This window comes from Phocoena sinus, chromosome 3 (assembly GCF_008692025.1).
Source record: "Phocoena sinus isolate mPhoSin1 chromosome 3, mPhoSin1.pri, whole genome shotgun sequence".
NCBI lineage: Eukaryota > Metazoa > Chordata > Mammalia > Artiodactyla > Phocoenidae > Phocoena > Phocoena sinus.
The window spans coordinates 55,765,771-55,793,424 of record NC_045765.1 but is presented as its reverse complement, the minus strand read 5'-3'; the positions used below and the strand labels follow the sequence as shown (position 1 = coordinate 55,793,424).

Genomic DNA, 27,654 nt, shown 5'->3' with positions numbered 1-27,654 from the left:
CCTCAAGGTACCTGACTACACTTGCCGAAACCTTGCTCTCTAAATATACAGAGCAGCACCTTTGTTAGCAGCATAATACTGTTACTTTAGAAGAAGGAATTCTAAAGTTTTTGGAACCGAAATCCCAGTGGGGTAGGCGACGAGATCCCACAGCTGATATAGATTGGGAGGAGGGGGTAATGGAGAAAATGAAATGGAGGCAGCACGAGAGAGGAGGGAAGGAAAGCGAGAATAAGGAAAAGGAGGAAGAAAGAAAAATGGTGGTAAAGGAGGAAAGGACAACTAAAATAATGCCCTTTGAAAAGAAATCAGCAGAACAAAGGCAACCTGAAATTTCCTGTGGGTGGGGGCAGGGGAATGAATCCAGGAACTCTGGTGTCGCCTGCCGAGCGGGGCTTATCCCTTTGAGTGCTGCCTCTGCCAATTTCTGCAGTTGGAGCTCAGGCTTCCTTTTCAGTTTCAAAGAACCTCTGATTGAAGAGATCTCTTCTTTATCGGGCCGGGGGGGGGGGGGGGGGGGTGGAATCAGGTAAACCAAATCAGCAGCTTCTCAATTTAGTGTACTTATTAAGTGCCTGGACGGCAGCTGCCATTTTTCCTTTCCTTGTGAGCAATAAGCCTTCTTGGCAGCATTCATCTCCCCAGAGGACGCCTGGCTTGGAAAAGGAAGAAGAACAGCAATTCCTCCTGAAAAGATTCCCTAGGCTAAATGGGACATGAAGAGATTGGCAGGTTTACCTCCAGGTCGACCTTCCCTAACCCAGTCTAAACAGGTACTCTTAGAAAAAAAAGATTCTGTAGCTCTCTGAGGCATCCACTCATGTTTCCAGCCCTCATGGTGAGGAAGTCCTTTGTTATACCTTATTTCAGTCTTTTTGTATAATTTCATTTTTCTTACTGCCTTTCCTTTACCCCAGAATAAGGGAGTAATCTGTCATAAATTGCATGTATAGCGCAATTTGTAGTAACCAATTTCTCAGGGCATATGATTGGTTAACACCAACTGAAGAACCTCATTTCCCATCAAATGAGAGACTGGATTTTTTTTTTTTTTTTTTTTTTTGTAATTGTGAGATTTAAAGGTGGGATAAGGAGGTAATGGGAACGGAAGCAACATATGTTGGGCACCTGCCCCGTCCTTTATATATGCTATCTCATTTAATCATCACAACAACCTAAAATGTAGTGATTACAATTCCCATTTTATAGGTGAGGAAACTGAGGTCCAGAGGTCAAACCACTAATATTTAAGTGGTGAAGTCAGAATCACATCCACATCTGACTGTCAAATCCATGTTCTCTCTACCCCAGGGGCTTGTACATAACACACAGAAACCTGTGTCTTCCATTTCCTTGCATGCCTTCTGATATATTTAGTTTCTTCTTTAACCCCACAAACATGCTGGGATTTGGGCTGTTTTCACGTGCACATTTACTTCAGGTTAAACTTAGCATCAGAAGGTGCCAGTAACTCCCTCAAGGCTTTCCTGCGACCAAAACCGAACTCAATCTACCCGATGTCCACCTGCCCCATCAGACTGTAATCTCCATAATGGTAAGGACCACGTCTGTCTTATTCACCACTGTATTCTCCTAGTGCCCAGCACAGGACCTGGTAGATATTCAATATTTGTTGAATGAATGAATAAATGAATGACAAAGGCAGACAAAAGACTCCATAAAGCAAGAGAAGAGAACTTAAGATGAAGATTAAAAAGGCCAACATTTATTTTAAAGAAGAAGCAAAGAAGAGGAGAGATAGCCAGGAAGAGAATGAGAGACAGCAAGATAAGAAAATTCAGCACAAACAAGCGAGATAAAAATAGCCTCTTGCCACTGTCCTTTTAAAATTACTTTCTATATTTGAGCCCAAGTGACATCTCCTCAGTAATTTCCCATGTGTTCAGCTTAATGAATTTCCGGCACATGGTTTCAGTACTGGAGGGCCAATTTGGACACTGTGGGGGTGGGGGTGGTATGGAAATAGACTAACTAATTGAGTCTAGAAACCAAATGAAGGGGTGATTGGAAGCATGTGAGGAGGCAGCCAAGTCTTGGAACTTGCTCAACAACAAGAAGGACTGGGAATTAGTCTTGCTCTAGCTGATGTCACCATGATGTTTCCCTACATGCCATAGAGGGAGCCCAGGATCCCAGGATGCTTTGCAACTATTCTTTGTACCACATTGCCTATCTTCTATCTATTTATTTATTTAGGCTGCGTGGGATCTTTGTTGCTGCAGGCAGGCTTTCTCTAGTTGTGGCGAGCGGGGGCTACTCTTCGTTGTGGTGCATGGGCTTCTCAGGGCAGTGGCTTCCCTTGTAGCAGAGCATGGGCTCTAGGCACGTGGGCTTCAGTAGTTGTGGCACATGGCCTCAGTAGTTGTGGCTCGCAGGCTCTAGAGCACAGGCTTCAGTAGTTGTGGCACACGGGCTTAGCTGCTCCACGGCATGTGGGATCTTCCCAGACCAGGGTTCGAACCCACGTCCCCTGCATTGGCAGGTGGATTCTTAACCACGCGCCACCAAGGAAGTCCCCACATTGCCTATCTTCTAAAGAGCTTTATCTGTTTATATAGAGGGTAGCCTATTAGCAACTTAATTTCAACCATTGGAAAAATAAAGAGACTAGCTCTTTCCATATACCTTCTACACAGTAGGTACACTGTAAATCTTAAACCGGAACATTATGAGAGAGTCAAGTTAGGGAGGGGAAGTATGAGAATGCACAGTCTACCCCTCTGCATCTGTTTGTGCTGGCCACCCAAAGGCATTAATTTTCTCTGTATACTGAGGAAGGAACTCTGAAAGGCCACAAGACCCAGAATAAAAAGTCCCTTCTAGACCTTAAAATTGACAATGACCATGAGGCCCACAATTTTAATCAGAATTGCAGATCTTTTAGGTCCCCAGGTATGCTTCTTCTTGTTGTTTTAACACCTTTATTGAGATATAATTCACATACCATACAATTCACCCATTTAAAGTATACGATTCAACGGTTTTTATTATACTCACAGATATGTGCAACCATCACCACAATTTTAGAACTTTTTCATCCCCTCAAAAAGAAACCCCATAAAAAAAAAAAAAAGAAACCCCATGGGATGCTGGGCCCCATGCCTTTACGCAAACACAGCAGCTCCTCCCCCTGCATCTCTGCCTCACCGGCCTTGGGGGGATGGTTCCACCATGGTGTCAATGCAGAAATGAGTACAGAAAGAACTGTTGGCTTTGCAAAATGAGCCACCTCCTGGAATGACTTTAAATGAAAAGAGTGTTCAAAATTCAGTTACACAATGGATTGTAGACATAGAAGCTGCACCAGGTACCTTATATGAAGGGGAAAAATTTCAATGTCTATTTCAGTTTAGTAGTTGATATCCTTTTGACTCTCCTCAGTTATAATTAATTCCCCATTGGACTTCTCTGGTGGTCCAGTGGTTAAGAATCCACCTTCTAATGCAGGGGACGCAGGTTGGATCCCTGGTCCAGGAACTAAGATCCCACATGCCAGGGGCAGCTAAGCCTGTGCGCTCTAGAGCCCGCACACCACAACTAGAGAGAAGCCCGCGTGCCACAAGAAAGATCCCACATGCTGCAACTAAGACCCAATGCAGCCAAATAAATAAATAAATATTTTTTTTAAAAAAAGAAACCCCATAACCTTTAGCTATCTCACCACCCCCCCTCAACCTAAGCAACCCCTAATTTACTTTCTGTCTTTATAGATTTTCCTGTCCTGGACTTTCATATGAATGGAATTAAGCACTGTGTGGTCTGGCTTCTTTAATTTAACATAATGTTTTCAAGGTTTATTTAGGTTGTAGCTTCATTTCTTTTTATGGCCAAATAATATTCCACTGTATAGATATACCACATTTTGTTTATCCATTTGTCAGTTAAAGGACATTTGGGTTGTTTCAAATTTTTGGCTCTAATGAATAATGCTACTATGAACAGGTGTGTACAAGTTTTTGTGTAGACATATATTTTCATTTTCTTGGGTATATACCTAGGAGTGGAACTGTTGAGCCATAAAGTAATTCTATGTTTAATAATATGAAGAACTGCCAGACTGTTTTCCAAAGCAGTTGCACCATTTTACACTCCCACCAGCAGTGTATGAGGGTTCCAATTTCTCTATATCCTTGACAATCTAACTATGCTTTTGAGAAATAAGGACTTCCCTGGTGGTCCAGTGGCTGAGACTCTGAGCTCCCAATGCAGGCGGCCCAGGTTCGATCCCTGGTCAGGGAACTAGATCCCACATGCCGCAACTAAGAGTTCACATGCTGCAGCTAAAGATCCCACACGCCACAATGAAGAACCTGTGTGCTGCAACTAAGACCCAGTGCAGCCAAATAAATAAACAAATAAAAATTTAAAAAAAGAAATAAGGACTACTGCACGGCCCCACTCTAACTTTGGTAGCTATTACAGAGCAGCAGCAAGGAGTACAGGGATGCAGGAGAGATCCCTCTTCTACTCTAAGCCTTCAAGATCAGCCAGAGGGAATACTGCCATCTCTAGTACCCTTCCTGACTCCCCAGGCTACGTTAGCTGCCCCCTGACATATGTCCAAGGATAACTATACTACTTATCTTTCTTCCCCACTAGGCTGTAAGCTCTAGGCAGGCAGGAATTTCTATTCCTCTGACTTTATTTTTTAATTTAATTTAATTTTTTATAAATTTATTTATTTTTGGCTGCATTGGGTCTTCGTTGCTGCGTGCAGGCTTTCTCTAGTTGCGGCGAGCGGGGGCTACTCTTCGTTGTGGTGTGCAAGCTTCTCACTGCAGTGCCTTCTCTTGTTGCAGAGCACAGGCTCTAGGCACGTGGGCTTCTGTAGTTGTGACTCGCAGACTCTAGAGCGCAAGCTCAGTAGTTGTGGCGCACGGGCTTAGTTGCTCCACGGCATGTGGGATCTTCCTGGACCATGGATCAAACCCGTGTCCCCTGCACTGGCAGGCAGATTCTTAACCACTGTGCCACCAGGCAAGTCCTATTCCTCTGACTTTATATGCAGCGCCTGAACAGGGTCTGATAAATGGTAGATGGTCAGTAAATGTTGATGGGCAGATTAATTGAAGAAATGATTAAATATTTCTCTACTGGTGATTCCTGTCCAGGGAGGAGAGGAAAAGAGCAGTCTCGGGGCCGAAAGACAAGTAAGGAAGCAAGGAGAGGATAAATGAAGGAGAAAGGGAAAGGCAGGCAAAAAGCTTGGAAACCTAGTGTCCCTTGGGGCCAGCCTTTCGATTATGAGGTCAAACTCAGAGCTCATGGACCTTCCCTAATCCTTTGCCTTTCATCTCGCTGCATCTCTCTTTTCTAGAAATTCTCCCTTTTCTTTTTTGTTATTCCTAACAATTCTGTCTTTGCAAGAATAAGAAACAAACAAAAAGGTAAAAAAGTAGTTGATATTATAAATAAAAGACCATATAAGTCAACTCACCAAAATGAATTCAGAATTTAAAAGGATGGAGATTAAGAAGGTTGACTATAAAGGATTTTTAAACTGAGAAATGAAGAAATCATAATCTAGGTTTTCCTCCAAAGGGCACTGAATGGCCTATAGCTAAAAAAGGTGACCACATTTTCAATATCACATGAGAACATGGCACATCTCTCAGCCTTACTTATAATGTCTGGCCTTCCCTCCATCCTGCCTTCTCCCTGGACTGATCTGTGAAACCAGTTGTCTCCAGGTCATTTGGTCCCTCTCTCCTCAAAGGCCCTGGTATCTCCCTATTCTCAATTACTTCCTGTCTTTGCTCTGAAAGCACACTTGCACACATTCACACAAACCTCATCCTTCCTTTTCATGAATCCTCAGGGTAGCTCTGCCTTCTCCATTTGGTGTATTTGGAACGAAAGAAAGCAAAATATATGAGATGCCAATGCAATTTCTCCTTTAGCAGAGCTCCGCAGGACAATTACCCACCCCATCTGCCTGGTTTTATAGCTCTCATAACCCTACTTTATGAACACACTGTGGCAGCTGAATGCAGGCATTGATTATGGCAGCAGTCTTCAGCCACTTTCCTATTTAACTGCAAAGCAGAGCTTCTGCCTACCAGCCCAGCACTGATCATGTGACGTTTTTAATTACTGTATTTATGTAAGCCTTTTTCCTACCAGAGCCTGTGTCCAATTCCATCAAAACTGGGGAGAATTTGTGCTTGCCACTTCAGTGGCTCTCTGTCCTTAGGGCCTAAAGTCTTTTCCTGGAATCAGTGTAGGACTCTTGGCTTTCTCAGCAGAGGTCTGGAAGGGTGGGGGTGTACAGGAAGCACATTTTTTTTTGTTGTTATGAAATACCTGAGGAAATAGATAATAAAACATGTTGGCAGACAAGGGCATCGGCTTACTCCCAGGGATTCACCTTAGTAAGGTGACAGATGAAATAGATCAGCAGAGCCAGTAGGATGCTGGAGCGATAGGAACGAAGTGGCTTTAGAATTTTGAGAATTATGGAATGGATTTCGGAATTACTGCTGCTGGGCCTTGCCCTTCTAGTCCTCAGCTTCACCGAATGTTCAGCAGGAGAGAATCATATTGACTCCAGATAGTGGGGGAAGGTTTAGTGTTCAAAAGAAATGCTGGCAACCTGGTGGGCAAAATGTGGCCTCTTTGGCTATTGTGCCACGGTGAAAGGCAAGTCTGGCAGAGAAAGACAGTATTCTTTAGTTGCTGCAGCTCAGCTAAGGATCCCACTACAGGGCCGCAGGGATGGTCCCGCAGGTTAGGCTGGAGTGACTAACATAATCTAGCCGAAAACCTCCTGGAGAGATCCCAAAGACCAAGGTGACCTGTGTGGGAGGACGATCCGTTAGCTGAGTGACAGAACAGCTGAAGAAAACCAGAAAGAGGATCTGCGTGGGAGGTGGAAAAAGCGTGGGCTGAGCTTGCTGCAACCGAAAGGCGCCACACGTGTGAGAGGAACCCGCGGCCCTCGGTTTGGGCAGGCTGGAAGCACCGCCCCGCTAGGACACACCAAGTTTTCTCTTAAGCAGCCCCACACCCAGCGCCCTTTCCATGCGTAAGTAACAAATGGGATGGGTGTCAGATAATTGTAACGCTTGTTCGGATTCCTACCTTTTCTCTTCTGGGGTCTAGTTCCTGTTAAAGAGTATGCTCACCTCTGCCACAGCTCTCCCATTTTTCTAACTCTTTCCTGGGCGGGGTTTCTGGGCCCCGCCCTCTGAGGGCCCGCCCAGTAGCCGCCCCGGGGCGGGGCTCCCCTCGGCTCCCGGCTGCCCTTTCCCTTGCGGACTCTTCCCGAGCTGCAGTGTCCTCGCCGAGCTCCGGACACGCGCTGGTGAGTAAGGGCAAATAGGGGAGAGGCCTCGGAGGTTTACCAGCCAGGGGCGAGAGGCATTTGTGCGGAGGCTTCTTCCGAGGCACGGGACGAAATTGGGGTTCGTTCCCTCGTGACCCCAGGTTCGGAGGGCATGTTGAAGAGATGCTGGGGGATCGTACCCCCAGAGTCGCCCCCTGTTTCCTACTATCCCTACTGTCCCTGGAGAGTTCCCTAGAGCCGGTCTCGGAGAGTCTCGGTCCCCAGGCACCAGGGCCTGGGACTTGGGAAGGTTTCTGAGGAACATGTGTTCGGGTGGAGCTCGGTCAGTCCCTTCAACCCGAGCCCCTGAAAGGGGCAGGCTATTTTTGGATTCGTTTTTAGACCTGGACAATAAGCCCCCTCTATTTTCCTTTTCCTCTAAATTGTTTGGAGGCATTTAGGAGTGAAATTAGAGGATGGCTGGAAAAAAGTATGGTCTTAGATACTCTCACTTTATATATATAAGGTAAATTGTAAGGGTGAGTGGGTAGAAATGTTTATTAACATTTTGCAAATATTTCGGTTATTGTTTTCAACCAGTAGTTGGGGTCGTTGGTAGGAATGGCAACCCAACTGCCTCCAGTTCCTTTCACACCGCTTACTGCATCCAATCATTTTTTAAGATGCTGTTTTATGGTTCTCCAAGAGGTCACATAATTGAGGCCCTTCTCAATCTAGTTTTAACCAGCCTCTCCAATTTTCACTGCCCATTGCTCTCCAGGATAACTTTCCCTTCTACTCACCAGTATTTATCTCCTTGCCTGGAATGTAGCTCCTGATAATAACAAGTGTTACTGAGTTATCAGTCTATAGCAGATATTATCCTATAGGATTAATTTATATTCCATTTAAATCTCCCAACCACCCTGGGTACTATTATCAACACCCCCATTCTACAAATGAGGAGACTGAGGTACAGAGGTTAAGTTCACTTGCTCACTGCCACTTGGGTGTTAAGTGACAGAGCCATTAATTTGATACTTGATGAGACCATTAATTTGCTACTGTTGAACTGCTGTGGTATGCAGGTACAAATGACATATGACAATAAAGCTAACCAAGGGAAAGCTATTTGTTTTATTTCCTGCTATTGTTTCTGTGGCTCAGGCCTCACCAAGTTACAGAGTTTTGAGGGTAGGGGTCTTGAACTCCACAAAAGTGTTCACTAACTGTTGGCTGACTCTAACCTGGAGTGCTTTGATTGCAGAGGGGCCAGCTGTGGACTTTGGGAAGATGCACCGCCAGGTGAGTGCAACTCCATTAGCCTACCTTTGGCCCCAGCTGTAGGCAGCTGCCTAGGTTTCCGTGTACCTAGGCAAGTGTTACACTGCTGGGAGAACAGCAGCCAATATAGCTGGTTGGCATTCTGGGCCTGGTTCATGCCAACTATGTTGTTAACTATACCAGGATGCCAGCATAGTTGCTTTTCCATTAAGGTGAAATCTGCAAGAGCATGCCTTTGCAAGGAGAAACCTAACATGGAGAATGGTTCTGGTCCGACAGGTTTGGCTAGTATGAAGTTCCTTGAATAGTGCCTTGGAAACAGAACAAAGGCAATGGAGGGATATATAAGTATAGAGGAAAAGTTGGGCTTTTATTTTTTGAGTCTACCAAGTGCTCAAAAGGGGCCTTATACGACTTCCCTGGTGGTCCAGTGGTTAAGACTCTGAGTTTCCGCTGCACGGGGTTAGATCCTTGGTCGGGGAAGTTCCACATGCCCTGGGCCGCCCTGCCCGCCCCCCGCAAAACAAAACAAAACTAGTGAGCGAAAACACACACAAAAGAGGGCCTTAGAGAGGGTGGAAGTCAATGGGATTTTTGCAGATTTCATAGCTCCCACTCCCCCACAGTACAGAGCTAGTCAGGATAAACCCATTGTAGAAGGATAGCTGTAGTTACCTGTGAGAATGCCATGCCTTACAAGGAAACATAGATGTGAATTTGCTTTAAAATTATGGGCTGCACGGTTTGTGGGATCTTAGTTCCGCAACTAGGGTTCAAACCCGGGCCCTCAGCAGTGAAAGTGCAGTCTTAACCACTGGACCGCCAGGGAATTCCCTGGGCATTCTTTAGCTCATTAATAGAATATAAAAATAGCAATTCATTGAGGGGGCTCGTAGATACTAGGCCTAGCTACAACGATAATAATTTATGCTTTAGGTTGACAGTATATTTTTGTTGATATCTTACTGATTTTCAGAAGTAAGCAGAGTTGCCTCTTTGGAGCAGTAGATACTGAGTCCCCTTTGTAGTGATATTGTTTTAGAATGCTAATTTTCTAAAAAGAGATGCTTCTCAGTTCTAGGCAATCACTTATCACTCAGGGTGATGCTGGAGGTTGTCCAATAGGGCTGACTTAGTTGCTGCTTTCTGTGAAAAGTGATATCTTAGTTCTACAGAAGGAACTGGTGAGGATGTTGGGAGGCAGAGGAGTTATTTATCAAAGCTAGTTTTGTTCTATCAATTGGCTTTGCCTTAAAAGGATTCTCTTAGCTAAATGTTGGGTGCTTTGTGTGAATACCTCAAATGTTCATTGTAAATAGTCTTTAATATATCGGTTCTTTTTTTTAGATGTTGGGGGTAGGAGTTTATTAATTAATTTATTTTTTCTGTGTTGATGTCTTCGTTTCTGTGTGAGGGCTTTCTCTAGTTGTGACAAGCGGGGGCCACTCTTCAACGCGGTGCGTGGGCCTCTCACTAGCGCGGACTCTCTTGTTGCGGAGCACAGGCTCCAAACGCGCAGGCTCAATAGTTGTGGCTCACGGGCCTAGTTGCTCCGTGGCATGTGGGATCCTCCCAGACCAGGGCTCGACCCCGTGTCCCTGCATTAGCACGCAGATTCTCAACCACTGTGCCACCAGGGAAGCCCTATCGGTTCTTAATACAAGTGATATCTAGAGGTCTTTAGTAGTAACAGGCAAGAAAAAAGGTAAGTAATGGGAAATAAAATAATTACTGAGGATATAAAAATTATGGTAAATCATAAACGACAGACAGCATTTTGTTTCTGTCTCTACAAAAAAGCAGCCTTAGGAGCTAGGATGTTGAACACTGAAATCTTTTTCTTTTTAGGATGACTTGAAAGTAGGGCATCCTTGGCCCTCCCTAAAAGAGGAAATTAGTGGCAAATGGACAGTCTGTGTATGGAGTTATCAGGTAAATGTCCTTATTCATTCCAACATTGACTATGTGCCAGGCCTGTTTGTTTGTTAGAGCCCATCAGGAAACAATTGGGAGGCAGAATCAACTGTATTTGCCCCTAACAAATCCTACTCAGGGAAAGGCTGAGTAGGATTTTAGTGATTATGGTCTGGAGGCATGTGGGATCTTTGAGATTATCTGTGTCATTCCATCTGAGGAAACTGTGGGGTGATTGTAAATTCCATGAGGGACAGGTTAGTGTATCTTACTTTGTTCACAGCTAGATCCCAAGCACAGTGCCCAGCACATGGCAAGAACTCTCTCAGTGTTGGATAAAATGACTGAAGCCATGGGAAAGTGTTTCCTGTTTCCAATTTTCTAAAGGATTTGACAGCAGGGTCTGCAATCAGTGCTCCCAGGCCTCTGTTTTGCAGTCGATGTTCGATTCATGGGGATACCTATATCCATGTCTTCTACCTGGGGTACTTGGGTATCTGAAACAAATAAGAAAACTGTTTCAGGAATCATCCAGCAGTTGTCAGCTGTCCAGGCTAGTGTGATGCCTCGGATGGTGTTACACTGTTGGAAGAGCAAGTGCTGCCTTTATTGAGGTCTGGCTCTAGTACTGTTTTGGCGCTGTGGCTGAGTACCTTTGGGCAACGTTTTGCACCTCTGAGAGTGGAGTAACTCCTCCTGTGGAGTTGGTCCTAGTCTGGGTGCAAACAGTTTTTTTCTATTAGAAAAGGACCCTGCCTTAAGGATAGCCTGTCATTCCTTTCCTCTTTGAATCCTAGATGCCTTTACCTGAGTGAGAAACCTTCCTCCACTGGGACCTCAGATGTCTGACAGCCCTTTGTAACACCAAGATAAGTAATGTATGCAGTGCTTTTGTCATGTAGTTTCTAGTTAACTCACTTCAGCTCAGATGGGTGGTGTGAAATAATAGAAAAAATATATATACATACATTTTTTTATGCACACACACACATTGATATATATATATATATATATCTGCCCCTGGTTTTTGGTACAGCTCCTAAAACCCTTGTGATTTCCTAAGTGATCAGAGCACTAGGAGCATCTTTTGTTCTAATATTTGGTCTTTGAATGTGGCTCCTGACAGTGAGCTCCTAAATCCCTTGGAACTTCCTGGGTGATGTATGTCTTTTGTTCTGGTGGGGCTGGTCACCAGAAAGACCAGGCAATGATTAGAGCTTAGAATTGTCTCTCACACACACACACACACACACCCCTCTCAGACACACACTCATTCTCCAGAGTGGGGAGAGGGGTTGGAGATGGAGTTAATGATCATGATGAAGCCTCCATAAAACTTCCAACAGTATGGGGTTCAGAGAACTTAACAGGTTGGTGAACAACACGTTGAGCTGCTGGGAGAGTGGCGTCCCTTCCCACATACCTTGTCCTACACATCTCTTCCATCTGGATGTTCGTTTGTATCCTTTATCGTATCCTTTTATAATAAACAGGTGAACAGTGAGCTATTTTCCTGAGCTCTTTGAGCCACTCTAGCAAAAATTAGTCAAGCCCAGGGAGGAGGCTGTGGCAATCTCTGACTTAACAGCCTTTCTGTCAGAAGTACAGGTTAACAACCTGGACTTGTGTCTGGCATCTGAAGTGGAGAAGGGGCAGTCTTGTGGGACTGTGCCCTTGGCCTCTGGGATCTGAAGTTATCTCTGGGTGTAGATATTGTCAGAATTGAGTTAAATTGCAGGACACCCAGCTGGTGACAAGATTTTCTTGGTGTGGGAAAAACACCCACACATCTGGTGTCAGAAGTACTGAGAGTGTGATCAGAGTGTGAGACTAAAGGAAAAACAGGAGTGAGGTTTTCTTTATAGGTGGGAATACTTAAAATTCTAAAACGATTATGGCAGGACTTCCCTAGTGTCGCAGTGGACAAGAATCTGCCTGTCAATGCAGGGACACAGGTTCGAGCCCTGGTCTGGGAAGATCCCACGTGCTGCGGAGCAACTAAGCCTGTGCGCCACAACTAATGAACCTGCGCTCTAGAGCCCGCGAACCACAACTATTGAGCCCCACGTGCCACAACTACTGAAGCCCTCGCGCCTAGAGCCCATGCTCCGCAACAAGAGAAGCCACCACGATGAGAATCCTGTGCCCCACAATGAAAAGTAGCCCCTGCTCACCGCAACTAGAGAAAGCCCGTATGCAGCAACGAAGACCCAACATGGCCAAAAATAAATAAATTTATTTAAAAGAAAATTATGGAGAGAACTAGAATTTTAGAGAAGAATGATTACTCTTAAGTCCACGGCTTGGGACTTCCCTGGCGGTCCAGTGGTTAGGACTTCAGGCTTCCACTGCAAGGGGCTGGGTTCAATCCCTGGTCAGGGAACTAAGTTATTACAAGCCGTGCAGTGTGGCCAAAAAAAAAGAAAGTCCAAGACTTAAACTAAGCCCTCATATTCTAGAGCTCTGCTGTACACTACATGTGGATTTAAATTGACAAATAAAATCCATTTCTCCATATCAGTATTTAGTGACTACCTACTGGCCAGTTTAGAAGACACTTCCACCAATGCAGGAAGTTTACAGTTGTGTTCTAGAACAGGAGTTGGCAAACTTGCTATAAAGGGCCCGATAATATTTTAGGTTTGTGCACCATATAGTATCTGTTGCAACTACTCAACTCTGTAATTGCAGTGTGCAAGCAGCCATAGATATGTTAACAAATGAGCATTACTGTGTTTCAATAAAACTTCATTTAGGGGGCTTCCCTTGTGGCACAGTGGCTAAGAATCCACCTGCCAATGCAGGAGACACAGGTTCAAGCCCTGGTCCGCGAAGATCCCACATACCGTGGAGCAATTAAGCCCACGCGCTTAGAGCCCGTGCTCCGCAACAAGAGAAGCCACTGCAGTGAGAAGCCCACACACCACAATGAAGAATAGCCCCTGCTCGCTGCAACTAGAGAAAGCCCGCGTGCAGCAATGAAGACCCAACACAGCCAAAAATAATAAATAAATAAAATTTATTTTTTTACAAAAATTTTTTTTAGGGACACTGAAAGTAAAATTTTCAGTGTTGAAAGAAAAAATTCCCCTCAACCATGCTAAGCTTGAGAGCCTTTCAAAAACAGATGGCAGGCCAGAATTACCAAACTCTGTTTTAGGGAATGAAATTCAGGCCTTGGGTGTTTACAGCTCATTTGTGACGGATTTAGGGCCAGTACCAACATGTGTCCCTGAAAAATTATGTTATCAATACCTTTGCCTTAGAGCAAGCTTTTACCATGTGGTATTAAACTGCTTTTAGAGGACTGAGGTGACTTTAGTAAATTATCTAGTAGTAGGATAGTCCTTATTTGTTGTGTTTGGTGTTTGTTGTACATACTTTTTAAATGGGTTACTTATAATTGTTTTCTCTTTTAATGTACACCTAAAGAAGAGGCCCTAAGAAAGAATAGCAATCTGGTTTCCAGCAGAAGCTGATCACAGACTCAACCCTAGGTAGTGAAATAGAAATGGTCCCAAAGGAAAGGAAAATTTTATATATCGTGAATAGCCAGGGTTTAAAATCTGGGATCTCAAGTTCCTCTGAGCATACAGATTGCTTTCCTGAGCATGGTAAAGCTACCCAGGTACAGGGAGGGGCCCCTATGTTGCTACTTGAAAAGGGAAAGTTCATTTGGTGTTTGTGCCTGTATTCAATACCCCAGGAGGTTTCAGTGGCTTAATCATGCACATTAAAATAATTTAATGGGATTTCCTACTTGATAAGTTAATTGGTCACTTACTACTCCCTGTTGGCTTGATTTCTTTTTTTTAAGATTTCCTATCGAGTCTAAGATGAAGTTACACATTTCAGAGTAGCTTTTTATCCATTCCTTCTCTTTTGCCATCACCCTTTTCCCATGCTGCAATGAAAACTGAAATTGGACTAGCAGATATTGGTCTGTAAATATCCAAGCTGCCACCTCCATAGATAGCAGTTAGTAAACACAAGTGCCCCTTTTCATTGCTCTGCTCAAGTTTCATGTCCTGTACTATATTAAGAGGGAGAAATAAAGCAGGATGAGTAGGGGGCCCCAAGTGTTGAGTGCTATCCCTGGCGCCTGTCAATTTATTTTCCTTCTTTCAGGGTTGAAAGAAACTTGTCAATGAACATTTACATTGAAATTTTGGATTATATCTCAAGTTTTAATCAGCAAAACAAAAACCCCAGAGGAATAAATTCTGCAGGCCCCAAAGGGACATAAAAAGGTGGCTCAGTGCCTAGGAATTCACCCAAAAGAAATCAACCTGGTAAGAGCAACTAAGAACCTAAAACAGTGACAGTGGCTCTTGTGAGTCTTGTTGCTTAATTAGGGCTTTATGAACAGCTCCAGTTAATGGACCTTTTCTCTTGGAAAACAACTGCACTGAATTAACAAATCAACTGTAATACTTAGAATGTCTGCTTAGCAACACCTTTCTCTTTACTGTTATTTAGGAACACTTTTAATGACCCAACATGCTAGGTCATACATTTGTCAATTTAGGATCCTAAAGCCTGGTTCAAAGGAGCCCCTGTTACTTTAGCTCTCCCTAATCTCCATTATAAGCCCTTTGGGGTGTGAGAACATTTTATACTGCTTTTTAAGGGTGACTTAACTGTTACCTGGGAAAAGGGTGATAAAATGGACCTTGAAATTTATTTCATTTTAGAATAGTTGTAGATTTACAGAAAAGTTGTGAAGATGGTACAAAGAATTCACATGTAGCCTGCACCCAGTTTCTCCTAATGTTAACATATTAGTATAGTACATATGTCACAATTAATAGGCTAATATTGGTACATTATTATTGACTAAAGTTCATGCTTTATTCACATTTCTTTAGTTTTCACCTAATGTCCTTTGTTCCAGGATCCCACTGACAATATTACATTTAGTCATGTCTCCTTAGGCTTCTCTTGGCTGTGACAGCTTCTTAGACTTTCCTTGTTTCTGATGACCTCAAGTTTTGAGTAAGGCATTTTGTAGAGTTTCTTAATTAGTTTGAGTTTTTCTCATAATTAGGATTTTCTCAGGATTTCAAAATCTTAAGTGATTTTGAAAGGAAGACCACAGTACCATTCTCCTCCCATATCAAGTGTACATACTATCAACATGACTTATTACTATTGATGTTAACCTTAATCATGTGGCTGAGGTCATATTTTCAGGTATTTCCACTGTAAAGTTGCCCCCTCTCCCCAGTGCTGTACTCCTTGGAATGAAGTCACTGTGCAGCCCACACTTAAGAAGAGTGGAGTTGTGGTATTCTTTCTTTATAAATATATATATATGTATTGGAGTATAGTTGATTTACAATGTTGTGTTTCTGCTGTACAGCAAAGTGAATCAGTTATACATATACATATGTCCACTCTTTTAGATTCTATACCTGTATAGGTCACTACAGAGTATTAAGTAGAGTTCCTTGTGCTATACAGTAGGTTCTTAGTTATCTATTTTATATATAGTAGTATGGAGTTGTGGTATTCTTAAGGGTGAAATGTTTACATCAATTGAAATTCTATAGAAAGTGATTGGTCTCTTCCCTCATTTATTAAATTTATTTCTACAACTATGGACTCATGGATATTCATTTTATGCTTTGGGAAATAATCCAGTAATAAACTTAATTTTGTTCAAAGTGTTGGCATCTTTGGCCACTGGGAGCTCTTACAGTTGACTCCTGTGTCCCTTCAATATGCCCCCATCATTGTGCTGTTGTTTTTAAACACTTCTCACTTTATGGCATCATAAGATGCTCCAGGTTCATCTTATATCTTTCCTGTCCCAGAGTTAGCCATTTATCTAAAGAGTCATGGTTCCTTTATTGGAGAATGGTATTAAGGAACCAAGATCTGGGTGCTAGATGTGCTCTAGATACTGAGGTGTTATTGCTTCTAGGTCCTGTCAGCTACATGGTGCTTCTATGAACATTGGGGTTCTTGTATCTTCATTTTATTTATTATTTATTTATTTATTTATTGGCTGCGTTGGGTCTTTGTTGCTGCACACAGGCTTTCTCTAGTTGCTGTGAGCGGGGGCTACTCTTTGTTGTGGTGTGCGGGCTCTAGGTGCGCGGGCTTCAGTAGTTGTGGTACGCAGGCTCAGTAGTTGTGGTGCATGGGCTTAGTTGCTCTGCGGCATGTGGGATCTTCCCAGACCAGGGATCCAACCCATGTCCCCTGCATTGACAGGTGGACTCTTAACCACTGTGCCACAAGGTAAGTCCCACTTGTATCTTTTCAAATTAGAGTTTTCTCCAGATATATCCCCAGGATTCCTGGATCATATGGCAACTCTAGTTTTTTAAGGAACCTCCATACTGTTTTCCATAGTGGCTGCACTGATTTACATTCCCACCAACAGTATAGGAGGGTTCCCTTTTCTCCACACACTCTCCAGCATTTGTTATTTGTAGACTTTTTAATGATGGCCCTTCTGACTGGTGGGAAGTGATACCTCATTGTAGTTTTGATTTGCATTTCTCTGATAATTAGTGATGTCAAGCATCTTCATGTGCTTATTGACCATCTGTATGTCTTTAGAGAAATGTCTTATCTAGATCTTCTACCCAGTTTTTGATTGGGTTGTTTGTTTTTTTGATACCGAGTTGTACAAGCTGTTTGTATATTTTAGAAATTAAGCCCTTGTCCGTAGCATCATTTGCAAATATTTTTTCCTATTCTGTAGGTTGCCTTTTCATTTTGTTTATGGTTTCCTTTGTTGTGCAAAAGCTTAAAAGTTTGATTAGGTCCCATTTAAAATTTTTGCTTTTATTTCTGTTGCCTTGGGAGACTGACCTAAGAAAATACTGCTATGATTTATGAACATTCCATTTTTAGTACTCAACATGTCTTAGTCTATGGTCTTTGTTTATTCTCTTTCATTTAGAAGACTGGTTGAGGCTGTTGTCTTTTATAGTAGATGCTGTATTCCCCAAATGACTGATTTTTTTTACCCTATGAGCTCACAGAAGAAGATGGGAATTTTGTATCAGCTGGTGGTAGAAGGGAGGAGCCAAGCCCAGGCCCTAGTGAACTGAAGGAAAGTAGAGATGTCCTCAAGGCACAGAGCCTGTGAGTTAGAATCTGGACTTCACCAGAATGGCAGATGGTAGAACTTCCTCTTCTTCCCCTCAGTTGTAATTCTCTAGAGGAGAACTCCAGGAGCTAATGGTTACAGTATGTTGGCCACCCCAGGAGAGTTCTTTGCCAGCCTATGGCACAACCCCTACTCCCATGGCACTCTACCCTTTTCTACACTGGGCTTCTATTTCTTGCCCCTATATAGTACGGCCCAATCATGATCCAGGGGACTCTTCATAGTTTCTCACATCCCTAACCTCCCTCTTATTTGTGTGTATAATATCTCCCGGGCTGAGTTAGAGGAAGATGAGTCAATAGCCTATGCTATTGACTCATCTTGTCAGAAGACTAGTCATTTAACTCATACCCTTTTTATGGCTTTACAGCTTTTATGAACTGAACTCTGCTAGACATTGGGGATACATGATGAACAAGACACAGTCTAGCCCTCTCATGTTTACCACCCTCAGATTTTATTCTGGACATGCTGGTTTCTTTCAGTCCTTTTGCATCTAGGTCTCTGCACATGCTGTTTCCCTTTCCCATTCCATCTTCCTTTTCCACTTTGTCTACTTTGAGATCTCAGCCCAGGCAGCACTTAAGTAGAGAAGCCACCCTCCCTGACTGAGCACCCATTTTATGTGTCATTGTACCATGTTTTACTGCGGAGCTAGATAGCCCCATGCCGTGTAACAGTCCTTTGAAAGATATTATTCACCAGTTTTTACAGGTTTACCTCACTCCCATATAGCCAAGCAGCCTCAATTCTACTGACAGCTGACTAAAGAGCCTCAACTGGTAAATATTAGTATCAGTGTGTCGTTAGGTACCCAATATAGAGTAAGGCCACAGGCATATCCTACTTTTTAACAATACCCCAGTAAGTAAGGATAATAACAGTGCTGGTTTGGTTTTGTTTAATTTTGAAAAGAAAAATCATGGAAACAAAGATGTTGGGTTTCCAAATCATTTGCTGGTGGACTCTAAAGATATAACAGTGCCTAACTATTTGAAATTAAATTTAGCTTCAAAGTGTTATATGAAAATAATGGAATTGCAGAGGATTTGTTGTTCAAATTTGAGACATCTTTTAACTAAAACATGTGGCCTTTTAAACTTTTTTTGATAATCTGTAAGTGTCTTTATGTTGAAGAAAATTTTTGAAACATCTTTCTAAATTATAACTTGTAGAACCTCTCTTACTAGCAGTCATTGCACTGACAAGTACGTGCCAGGATAAAACTTATAACCAGATTTAAATGGATAATTTTAACATGTTTACTCTGGAGCTCTATAAAAGTGAATAATCTTTGATTCTATGGTTTTGTCATTTTAGTATATTTATGTAAATACACTTCAGGACACAGAATATGGAGAATATTTACTGCATGTTGACCATGGGCCAAAACTGCCAAATTCATTCTATACATCTCTTAATCCTCTCAAGAGCCCTACAAGGTGCATGCTGTTACTTGCCCAAGGTCACACAGCTGGTCCAGGAACTATGGTGGCGGTCACTGAATCTGACTTCAAAACTAGTGATTGGTTTGGGGCTTTCATGTATAGTTCCCTTCCAACTAATTCTCATAAATAGCTTCAATCATCAACCTCATTCAGCCTAACAGAGACTCCTGGATGCTATGAGAGGAAGTATGAAGTACATGGAGACTCCTTTTATTTTATTTTATTTATTTATTGGCCGCACTGCGTGGCATATGGGATCTTGGTTCCCCGACCAGGGATCGAACCTGTGCCCCCTGCATTAGAAGCTCAGAGTCTTAACCACTGGACTGCCAGGGAAGTCCCTAATGGAGACTCCTTTTAAAAGCAAGGGTAAAGGCTATGTCTGTATATGTTCTCTGTATGTTAACAGCAAAAGGAAGCTTCCTCAAGCTACAGCAATAGTGGCCAAGATGTCGATGGCCTGAAACAAGGTATTTGGCATTTGTTATGTGTAAGAGACTAGAAGCAAGAAAAGCATTTCAGTAGTCCCTGAAAGATGTCACACATCCCCACCCCTAGCTTTGCTCTTTGGTAGGGTTGATCATATTTTATTAAAATTCTCCAGTGCCTGTGCTACTAAACTGTGGGCTCAATGAGAGGGTCAGAATAAGAATTTCAAGACATTTAAAAATTCCTCAAGAATTTATGTTTTTAGAGGATGAGAGTTGGATTCTCTTTTCTGTTTCACATATATAGTGGAATATAACTGCTAAATTAGGGACATAAAGACCTTAATAGATAAACCATTATATAAAAATATAACATTATTCCTAGATTATTTTAAGAATACATAAAAAATATTTGCAATTAATTGATCTCAATAAAAGATAAATATTATCCCAACATGCTAAAATGGCATTTACTAAAATTGCTGAGAGTCAGGATTCCAAGCCTGGTAAAATGTATCTTATTCTGAAAGCCTGTGTGATGCTTAATAGGGGAACCCTAGAACTGGTCCGATTAAAACAGAAAACTTTGTTCAAGGGTACTATCAAAGGCAAAGAGGTATGAGAAGAAAATGTATAAATGGGGAAAAAGGTAAAAATCAGTTGTAGATACTAAGTTTTCTTAAATGCTGTGTCAACTGAAAATAATCCATTGAAGTAGCAAGTAATCAGTTTGAAGATAAACTGAAAGGAAGACAAAGCTAGGAATCATTAAAAAGACATGGAGGGGCTTCCCTGGTGGTGCAGTGGTTGAGTCTGCCTGCCAATGCAGGGTACATGGGTTCGTGCCCCGGTCCGGGAAGATCCCACATGCCGCGGAGAGGCTAGGCCCGTGAGCCATGGCCACTGAGCCTGTGCTCCACAACGGGAGAGGCCACAACAGTGAGAGGCCCGCGTACCGCAAAAAAAAAAAAAAAAAAAAGATGTATCAGTTATATATGAAGAAAATATTAAAATGACAAAAATGAGACCTTAAATGGAAGTCATACCATGTCCAATAAATCTCAACATAATAATTCTAAAGAAATGTATAAGTTTATTAAAATCCCATTACAAATAACAGGATAATTTTTGGAAGTAGACAAGTTAATTCTAACATTCATATGGGAAAACCATAATATTAAGAATTATTACGAATAATATACTATTAGAACCAGAGTCATAAAGGAAAACTAGCTCTACCAGATGTTAAAATAATAAGACAGGATGGGGACTTCCTTGGCCGTCCAAGGGTTTGATCCCTGGTCACGGAACTAAGATCCTGCATGCTACATGGTGCAGCCAAAAAAAAGGGTGATACTGGCACCTGAGTAGACTACTCTACGAATGGAACAATTAAGGGAATACAAAAATAGATCCTGAAACAAATTAAAAAGTTCAGGAAGAAAACAAGGTATCTATAATTGTGTAGTAGCTTTGCCTTCTAAGTGAAAAAAACAAAATGAATACTTAAAAAGACTGGATGATGTCTAGATTTTTAAAAATTTTGTTTGGAAAAAGAAACAACCAATAAAATGTTTGCCAAGAGTTAATTTTTCTTTAATACAGTCCCTATAAACTAAGAGGTAAAAGCTTAACAACCCAATAGGTAATGGCAAAAGATATAAACAGTTAAGTGATGCTTAACCCTAGTTAATGCAAGTAAAATCCATAGCTTAAATTCCATTTTCCAGCAATCAGATTTACAAATAGAATTTGATGTTATCAAAGGAATAATTAGTTCCAACTAAAATTCCAATATTTATGTTTATTAGAACATAGTCATTTATTGACCAATCATGGCTGCTTTTGCACAAGTGCAGAGTACTTCTGACAGACTATGGGCCTTGAAGCCTAAAATGCCATTTGACACTACAGAAATTTTGCCTGACCACTGCTCTAGAACAGCACTATATAATTTAAAGTTCTACAATGACAAATTTTCTCCAGACTGTCCACTAGTTAACTATAGATAGTAAGATTGAGAAAGTGAGTGTAGATTATGGCTGTTGTACAGCGACAGCATAGGTTTAGAAAATGAGAGGTTTATTTTAAACTGCACATAGACTTTGACATGTATAGGGTAATATGTACATAAACTTTTGATTTTTGGCCACACCATGTGGTGTGCAGGATCTTAGTTCCCGCACCCAGGATCGAACCCATGCTCACTGCAGTGGAAGTGCCGCATCCTAACCACTGGGCCTCCAGGGAGTTCCTGTACCTAAACTTTTTAATACTAATGCTTTGAATAGCAGAAAATAGGAATATAAGACTTGGGTGTGTCACCACATTTTAAACCACCTTAAAACTTAGTAGTTCAGGAGCTTCCCTGGTGGTGCAATGGTTAAGAATCCACCTGCCTATGCAGGGGACACGGGTTCAATCCCTGGTCTGGGAAGATAGATCACACCACAACTAGGGAAAGCATGCCCACAGCAACGAAGACCCAATGCAGCCAAAAACTTTTTTGGAAAAAAAAATCTACTAAAAAAAAACCCTTAGTAGTTCAAACAAGTATTAAAATTCTGTGGGTTAATTGGGCTCTGCTGGGTGGTTGTGTTGTTACACATGGATTTGTCTGGGGCTACTGCCATCTGGAGGCTTCACTTTGGCTGGCAGATGACACTGGCTGTCACCTGGGAGCTCAGCTGGGGCTGTTGACTGAAGCACCTCGATTCTTTTGATGTGGTCTCACAGCATGGCACTTGACTTCCAAGTGGATGAAAGTAGATCTTAAAATCACTTCTGTGTTCTATTGTTAAAAGCCAATTACAGGGCCCTTACAGAGGGCAGGTAAGGGGGAAATTGATGCTACTGTTTCATAAGTGCGGAAAAGGATTATTTGTGGCAGTCTTTAATTCACAAGTGTATATGTGTGTGTGTGTGTATATAAATGTTTATGTTTATAGGAAATCCTTAAAATACACAAATGGTTGATAGTGGTTGCCTTTATGTAAAGGAGTAGTGGTTGGGGAAAACTCTTTGTTGTGTGCTTTGAATTTTATTATATGTATTCCTTATTCAAAAAAATTTTTTTAATTTATTCATTTATTTTTACCCTCACTGCTACATGGCTTGTGGGATCTCCCTGACCAGGGATCGAACCCAGCACCCCTGCAGTGGAAGTGTGGAGTCCTAACCACTGGACCACCAGGGAATTCCCCCAAAACCCTTTTTTAAGCCCACTTCCCCTCCCTTGCCACTGCTAAAAAAAGAGCCACTGGTTAACAGTTTTCTGTTTTTAAATAGCCTAAAGTATTGAAATGGCCTGGTTCCAGGGCATTAAATCTATTTAAGAAGTAGATGGTGGACTGCCAGGAGATTCTGAGACCACAGCTTTGCTGAAGGCAATCCAATATAATGCTTTAAAGCTCTGGGTTTGGATTTATTTAGAACGGAGTTCAACTCCTGGCTACCTGACCTTAGACAAGCTTTCTTAATCTCTTATGTAAAACAAGAGTAATGGTACTTTACTCTCAGAATTATAATGCATTATCAGCTACTTAGTGGTGTCAAAATATATGTCCTCAATCAATATGACTCTTCTGCTCAAAACTTTTAAAGGTATTCATTATTAGCTCAAATGTAGACTGTATCCTGGTGTTTAAAGCCTTATTTCAAACTTGTCACTTAGACATTTCAAAGTCTCAGCAGAAATACTTGCTTCGTAGCCTCTTTATCATCCCTGGTGTACCACACCCACTGCCAAGAAACCCAAATGTGAATAGAGCTCTTGATCCATCTCTTCTCATAGCCAGGCCCACCTTGAGGCCAGACTCCTTGTCCAATCTTGATCTGACTGGGATCCTCAAGAGCTGGTAATCTGTCTTATCCATCATTATATACCCAGCCTTGTACACTGTCTTTCATGAAATTGGCATTTGATGACTGAAATCTTGTATCAGTTTGGTTTCCAATGTGTCTTTTTGCTGTTGACCCACTAAGCAGATCCTCAATAAATAATTACTCAATTGAAAAAGCCTGCCTTTCCTTCTTTGTACGACCACCAGATTGCATTAACAGCCTGTACAAAAGCATGGTTAAGTGCATATCTGAACTAAGCATGCATTCATGTTTCTGTCTCCAGAGAAGCAGAGCCTCTTTTTTTCATCTAAGATCTGGGGAGAACATAAAGTGAAGTCTTATCCAAAGTCAGTTGGAATCAAAGACTCAGAGTAGAAAGCAGATCTGGTTTCAAGTGAAGGAGGACCCAAGATTCACTGAACATATAGGATATCCCCAAATTTCATTCCAAAGTTAACTATTTAGTGGGCTTAAGCCTTACTTATTCAGGGGAACCCCAGTTCTTGATGTATTCTACCAAATGCCTTCTCAAAGCCTGTAGAAAATCATGCAACATAATGGAGATGTGGGATTACAGTTTCACTCTTCACAACGGCTATTTAAAAATATTCCTTCATGCAACTCTAGCCCTTTCCACAGATGGCTTAGTCACAGAAAATTGAAGTCACCTGACTATAATTCCTAATGAAAACTCTGCACCATCCTCTCCATACCGCCTGTTACAGTAAAGACGTCTCCTTTCTTCAGATCCCATCCTTTGAGTAGTGTCCAATATGAATTATCCCTTCTCCTGTTTTTTTTTCAACCAGTGCTTTCCTAAGATAACTCTTCTGCAAACATTTTAATTGTGCCCAAAATTCTCCCATAGTAAAACAAAAATCTTCCCCAACCCTGCTTTCTCCTCTCTTCATAGCCACTTTTTCTGCATTTGGTAGTTTCCCTCTTACAGCTTTCCATACACTCAGCACCTCCCCTCTGACTTCCTCTCCCACTTTACTGGAAGTCCAAGTTGCTAAATCTTTTGTAGATGTTTTTAGTCCTAGTCTTGACCTCTTGATAGCATTTGACCCTGTTGATCATTTTGGCCTTTAAGTACTCTGGCTGGGCTGTCAAGGCAGTACAATTTCTCTGCCTCCCGCCTCTTTGCTTTTTTCCCCTACCTCTACTCACTTGGTCTCTTTTGCCATTTAGCTCTACCTGATTGGTAAGATTTGCTTTTTGTCCCAAACGATCTCTTCAACATTCTACAGGTCTCTGCTCTTCTCCATCTTTTCTCCCTCCAATGTCTTCACAGTAGACCCAGAATGACTTTTCAAAGACACGAATCGGAGTTAGCATGCTCTAGATTTTAAAATTTTCAGGGCTATTAATCTGACTTGTAGTCACTGATTTACCTCAGGTGTCAGTTGACTGCCTGTCCCTCTGCGTTTAAACTTGAAACCCCAGGGGCCCTTTCCTCCGGCCTTATCTATACAATTTCTCAGGATTTCCACATGTGCTATATACTCCTTTGCTCATGGGGTACTTGAAGAGTGTTCTACGTTCAAATTCACCAAATGGCTGCGGCGGTCTTTTCAATAGCTGTCTTTCTCCTCAATGACTCTGCATGAAATATCTGAAATCAAAAACCACTCAAAATGGTGTCTGTCCCCACTTCGTGGCCCTAACTACGACCCCTCAGCAAATTATCAGATAATACCAGAGAGGATAGAAATTGGGTCTAGGCCAGGGATTCCTAGGACTCGCTTCTAACGCATACTCTTTTTAAGTTTTACACCCAGCAATATGGGGGGAGTCGAGAAAAATCCTTTATGGGGAATGGGACTCGAACTCGTAAGCTGCGGCTCTCCATTTCCCGCCATAAATGGGCTACAGGATTAGAGAACAACGACCGCCGCTGAGGGCGCGAGCGACGTGCGCGCGCTGAGTAGGGGGAGGGGCAGAAAGGGACCGAGGTGGGTGGGGGCGAACTCTCGCGAGAGTGGGTTTGTTCTTGGGCTGCAGCCGCTGCTGCCACCTCTTACAGCGCCGTTGCTGCGGGGGATTGTGGGAGCCTCAGCGTCCCGCTCGCTTGGAGAGAGGTGCCTCTCTTCCCTCTCCCTCTCCTTAAGGTAGGCGAGAAGCGGGTAAGAATCGGGGTGGGGTGGCCGGGGGCTCTCTGCGTCCGCCGGGAGGAGGCAGCGACGGCGACAGGGGCCGCGGGGAGCCGGCGGCGCGCCTTTCTTGCTCGCTCCCGCTCGCCCGCTCTGCCTCCCTCCGCGCTGCGTATGTGAGCCGCCTGATCGGCGGCCGCCATGTTAGGAGCGCAGTGGCGGCGCAACCAGCCTTCTCGGGCGGCGGAGGTGAGCGGCCCCGGAGGGAGACACGCGGCCAGGCAAGGGCCCAGGGTGCGGCGGGAGAGTCGGGGGCGCAGAGGGCAGCCGATCGGCCGAGCTTCCTGCGTCCTGGGCTTGCTGTGGGCGGGGGCGGGACGACGAGCCCGTTACACGCGGACTGCAGCGCTGAGGGGAAGGGAGGAGCGCTCGAGGCCTGAGGGACCGACTAATCATAGGGGGCCTGCCGTTTGGGGAGGATAGTTAAGATAGGGCCAGCCCCAGATACATTTGCTTTTTTTTCCCTTTTGCGCCTGAAAATGTGTCCCAAAATGGAGGATTTCGTAGACTCTGAAAAGCTTAGCCGTTTGAGCGGCGTTTTTTTCCTGGTGTCGCGGCCTTCGCTCCTTTCCTCGCCCATCGTTTCATAGCGCCCCCTAAGACTCCCCTCCCCTGCCCACACACAGGCGCGCGCGATTTTAGCCGGCCCTCAGAAACAATTCCCCCCACCCGCCATCGCGTAAAAATGGCCGAAAAATGAAACGTTAACGCTTGTTTATCGTATTGCGTCGTGGATAAAGCCTTCTTCAGTGCGCTGCGAAGCAGATTTGTTGTTTAGAGAGTCACCTCACATTCCTTTTCCTCTTTATTAAAATACTATCAGTCTAGGGTTCTCCAGAGAGGATGGCGTGGTGTGGGGACCTTCCGGTTTCCAAACAAAGGGTTTAGAGTACACCCTGGTGTAGTCGCGGCATCGTTGTTCTTTTCGTTGCCGGCGCTGTGCCATGTTGTGTGTTCTACAGGGACTTTCCCCATTTACGGCGGAGCAATATCTCCTAGGTGTTTATCCTGCTCTGTGGCCCCATTCTGTGGCATCGGCTTATTGGATCAGTTACAGTTTTCCAGCCAGATATTTCTAGAACAGTTATGGCGATTCCGAAATTCTAGTCTTTGAAGCGCGCTGGAATAGTGTGCGAGTCGTTGATTTCCCAGGTCGTAGTCATGAGATTTTGCATTGATGCTGCGTTCTGCGTGTTGAACAGAGCTTGGTTTAATATTTTTAGATAGTCGACAAAACAGTTTTCTCCCAGGTAAATTTAAACAGCTGTACTCAGCGGGCAAAAATTATATTTTAGGCAATTTTCATACATGTTCAAAATAAAATTTCCTTTTAAAAAGCTAAATGGTTCAATCACCTACGGAGTCTCTCGACATAATTGTTTCACGTTAGTATTGTTGTGGAAATCAAGAAGGGGAGGACAGATTTTTGTTGCAAAAAACGCTGTGTGACTTTTACACTGAACTGAACTTAAAATTAAACACGATTGAAGTACTACATGAAGGTTCTTCTGGTTGGTCATGTAAATAAGACTTGGAAAAGAGATCGTTAGCCAGAAGCTTTGTGTTGAAAGTGCCTTAAATTGGCATTTCTTCCTTTTCACGTTATATGTTGATAACCTTAGCGTATGCTTTACCCAGAAAGGAAGTTTTCACATTATCATCTTTACACATCTCTTCAGCTTTGTGTAAGTGGAGTTGCTTTTACGTAGCATTTTGAGCTAATTAATTCAGAAGGATTTAACCACCCTTGACCTTAAAACATTGTGTATGTTAAAGGAGTCTTTAAACAAACTAATTCTACTAATGCTTTTAGGGACGTGTAAACGCCAAATATTATTACAAGTCAATGATATTTAAACAAACTGATATTTAAACAACTGAAGAATGCAAAGAAAATGTCTTACATAATTTAAGAAATAACAGGTAGTTCAAATTCCTAATTTTATAGAAGAGAGAATTAAACCCCAAGGAAGTTGTTATGTAGTTAACCAATGGCAGTGATGCCAGTGTGTTCTAGAACGCTTGCATTTTGATTGGATACTTGATTTAGGCTCTGCATGTTTTAATAAATAGGCTTAAAAATGGAAGAACTATACTTACAGGAAGTTATCCTGTAAATAAGGGAATAATGTGTCAAAGATTGGTGTACATAAATGTTAATGTTGGTTATTAA

At 42.7% G+C, this 27,654-nt stretch overlaps 2 protein-coding genes and 1 non-coding gene across 12 annotated transcripts in view; 2 read left to right on the top strand and 1 right to left on the bottom strand.

Moving 5' to 3' along the window:
- SIL1 (SIL1 nucleotide exchange factor) overlaps positions 1 to 7,199 on the bottom strand; it is a 291,152-nt gene extending 283,953 nt beyond the window's left edge. The window contains exon 1 of one of the 4 annotated variants that reach the window (XM_032627597.1): positions 7,102 to 7,199. Coding sequence is in view for 1 of the 4 variants with exons in the window: in XM_032627595.1 (XP_032483486.1) it covers positions 7,146 to 7,165 (20 nt within the window). In the remaining 3 variants the exon portion in view is untranslated. The remainder of the gene's footprint in view (positions 1 to 7,101) is intronic. The other 3 variants (XM_032627595.1, XM_032627594.1, XM_032627598.1) reach the window with 3 other exon arrangements.
- Positions 7,200 to 7,250: 51 nt separating this feature from the next.
- Positions 7,251 to 27,654, top strand: part of MATR3 (matrin 3) — a 48,371-nt gene continuing 27,967 nt past the window's right edge. For 2 of the 7 annotated variants that reach the window (XM_032627588.1, XM_032627586.1), the window contains exon 1: positions 25,283 to 25,439. Coding sequence is in view for 1 of the 7 variants with exons in the window: in XM_032627592.1 (XP_032483483.1) it covers positions 25,623 to 25,670 (48 nt within the window). In the remaining 6 variants the exon portion in view is untranslated. Of the gene's footprint in view, positions 7,325 to 8,552; positions 8,591 to 10,417; positions 10,502 to 11,280; positions 11,362 to 25,282; positions 25,671 to 27,654 lie in introns of those variants that run through there. The other 5 variants (XM_032627592.1, XM_032627589.1, XM_032627587.1 and 2 more) reach the window with 4 other exon arrangements.
- On the top strand, positions 11,014 to 11,213 carry LOC116752408. Its single transcript, XR_004349481.1, has one exon. It is a non-coding gene; the product is annotated as a small nucleolar RNA SNORA74 (small nucleolar RNA).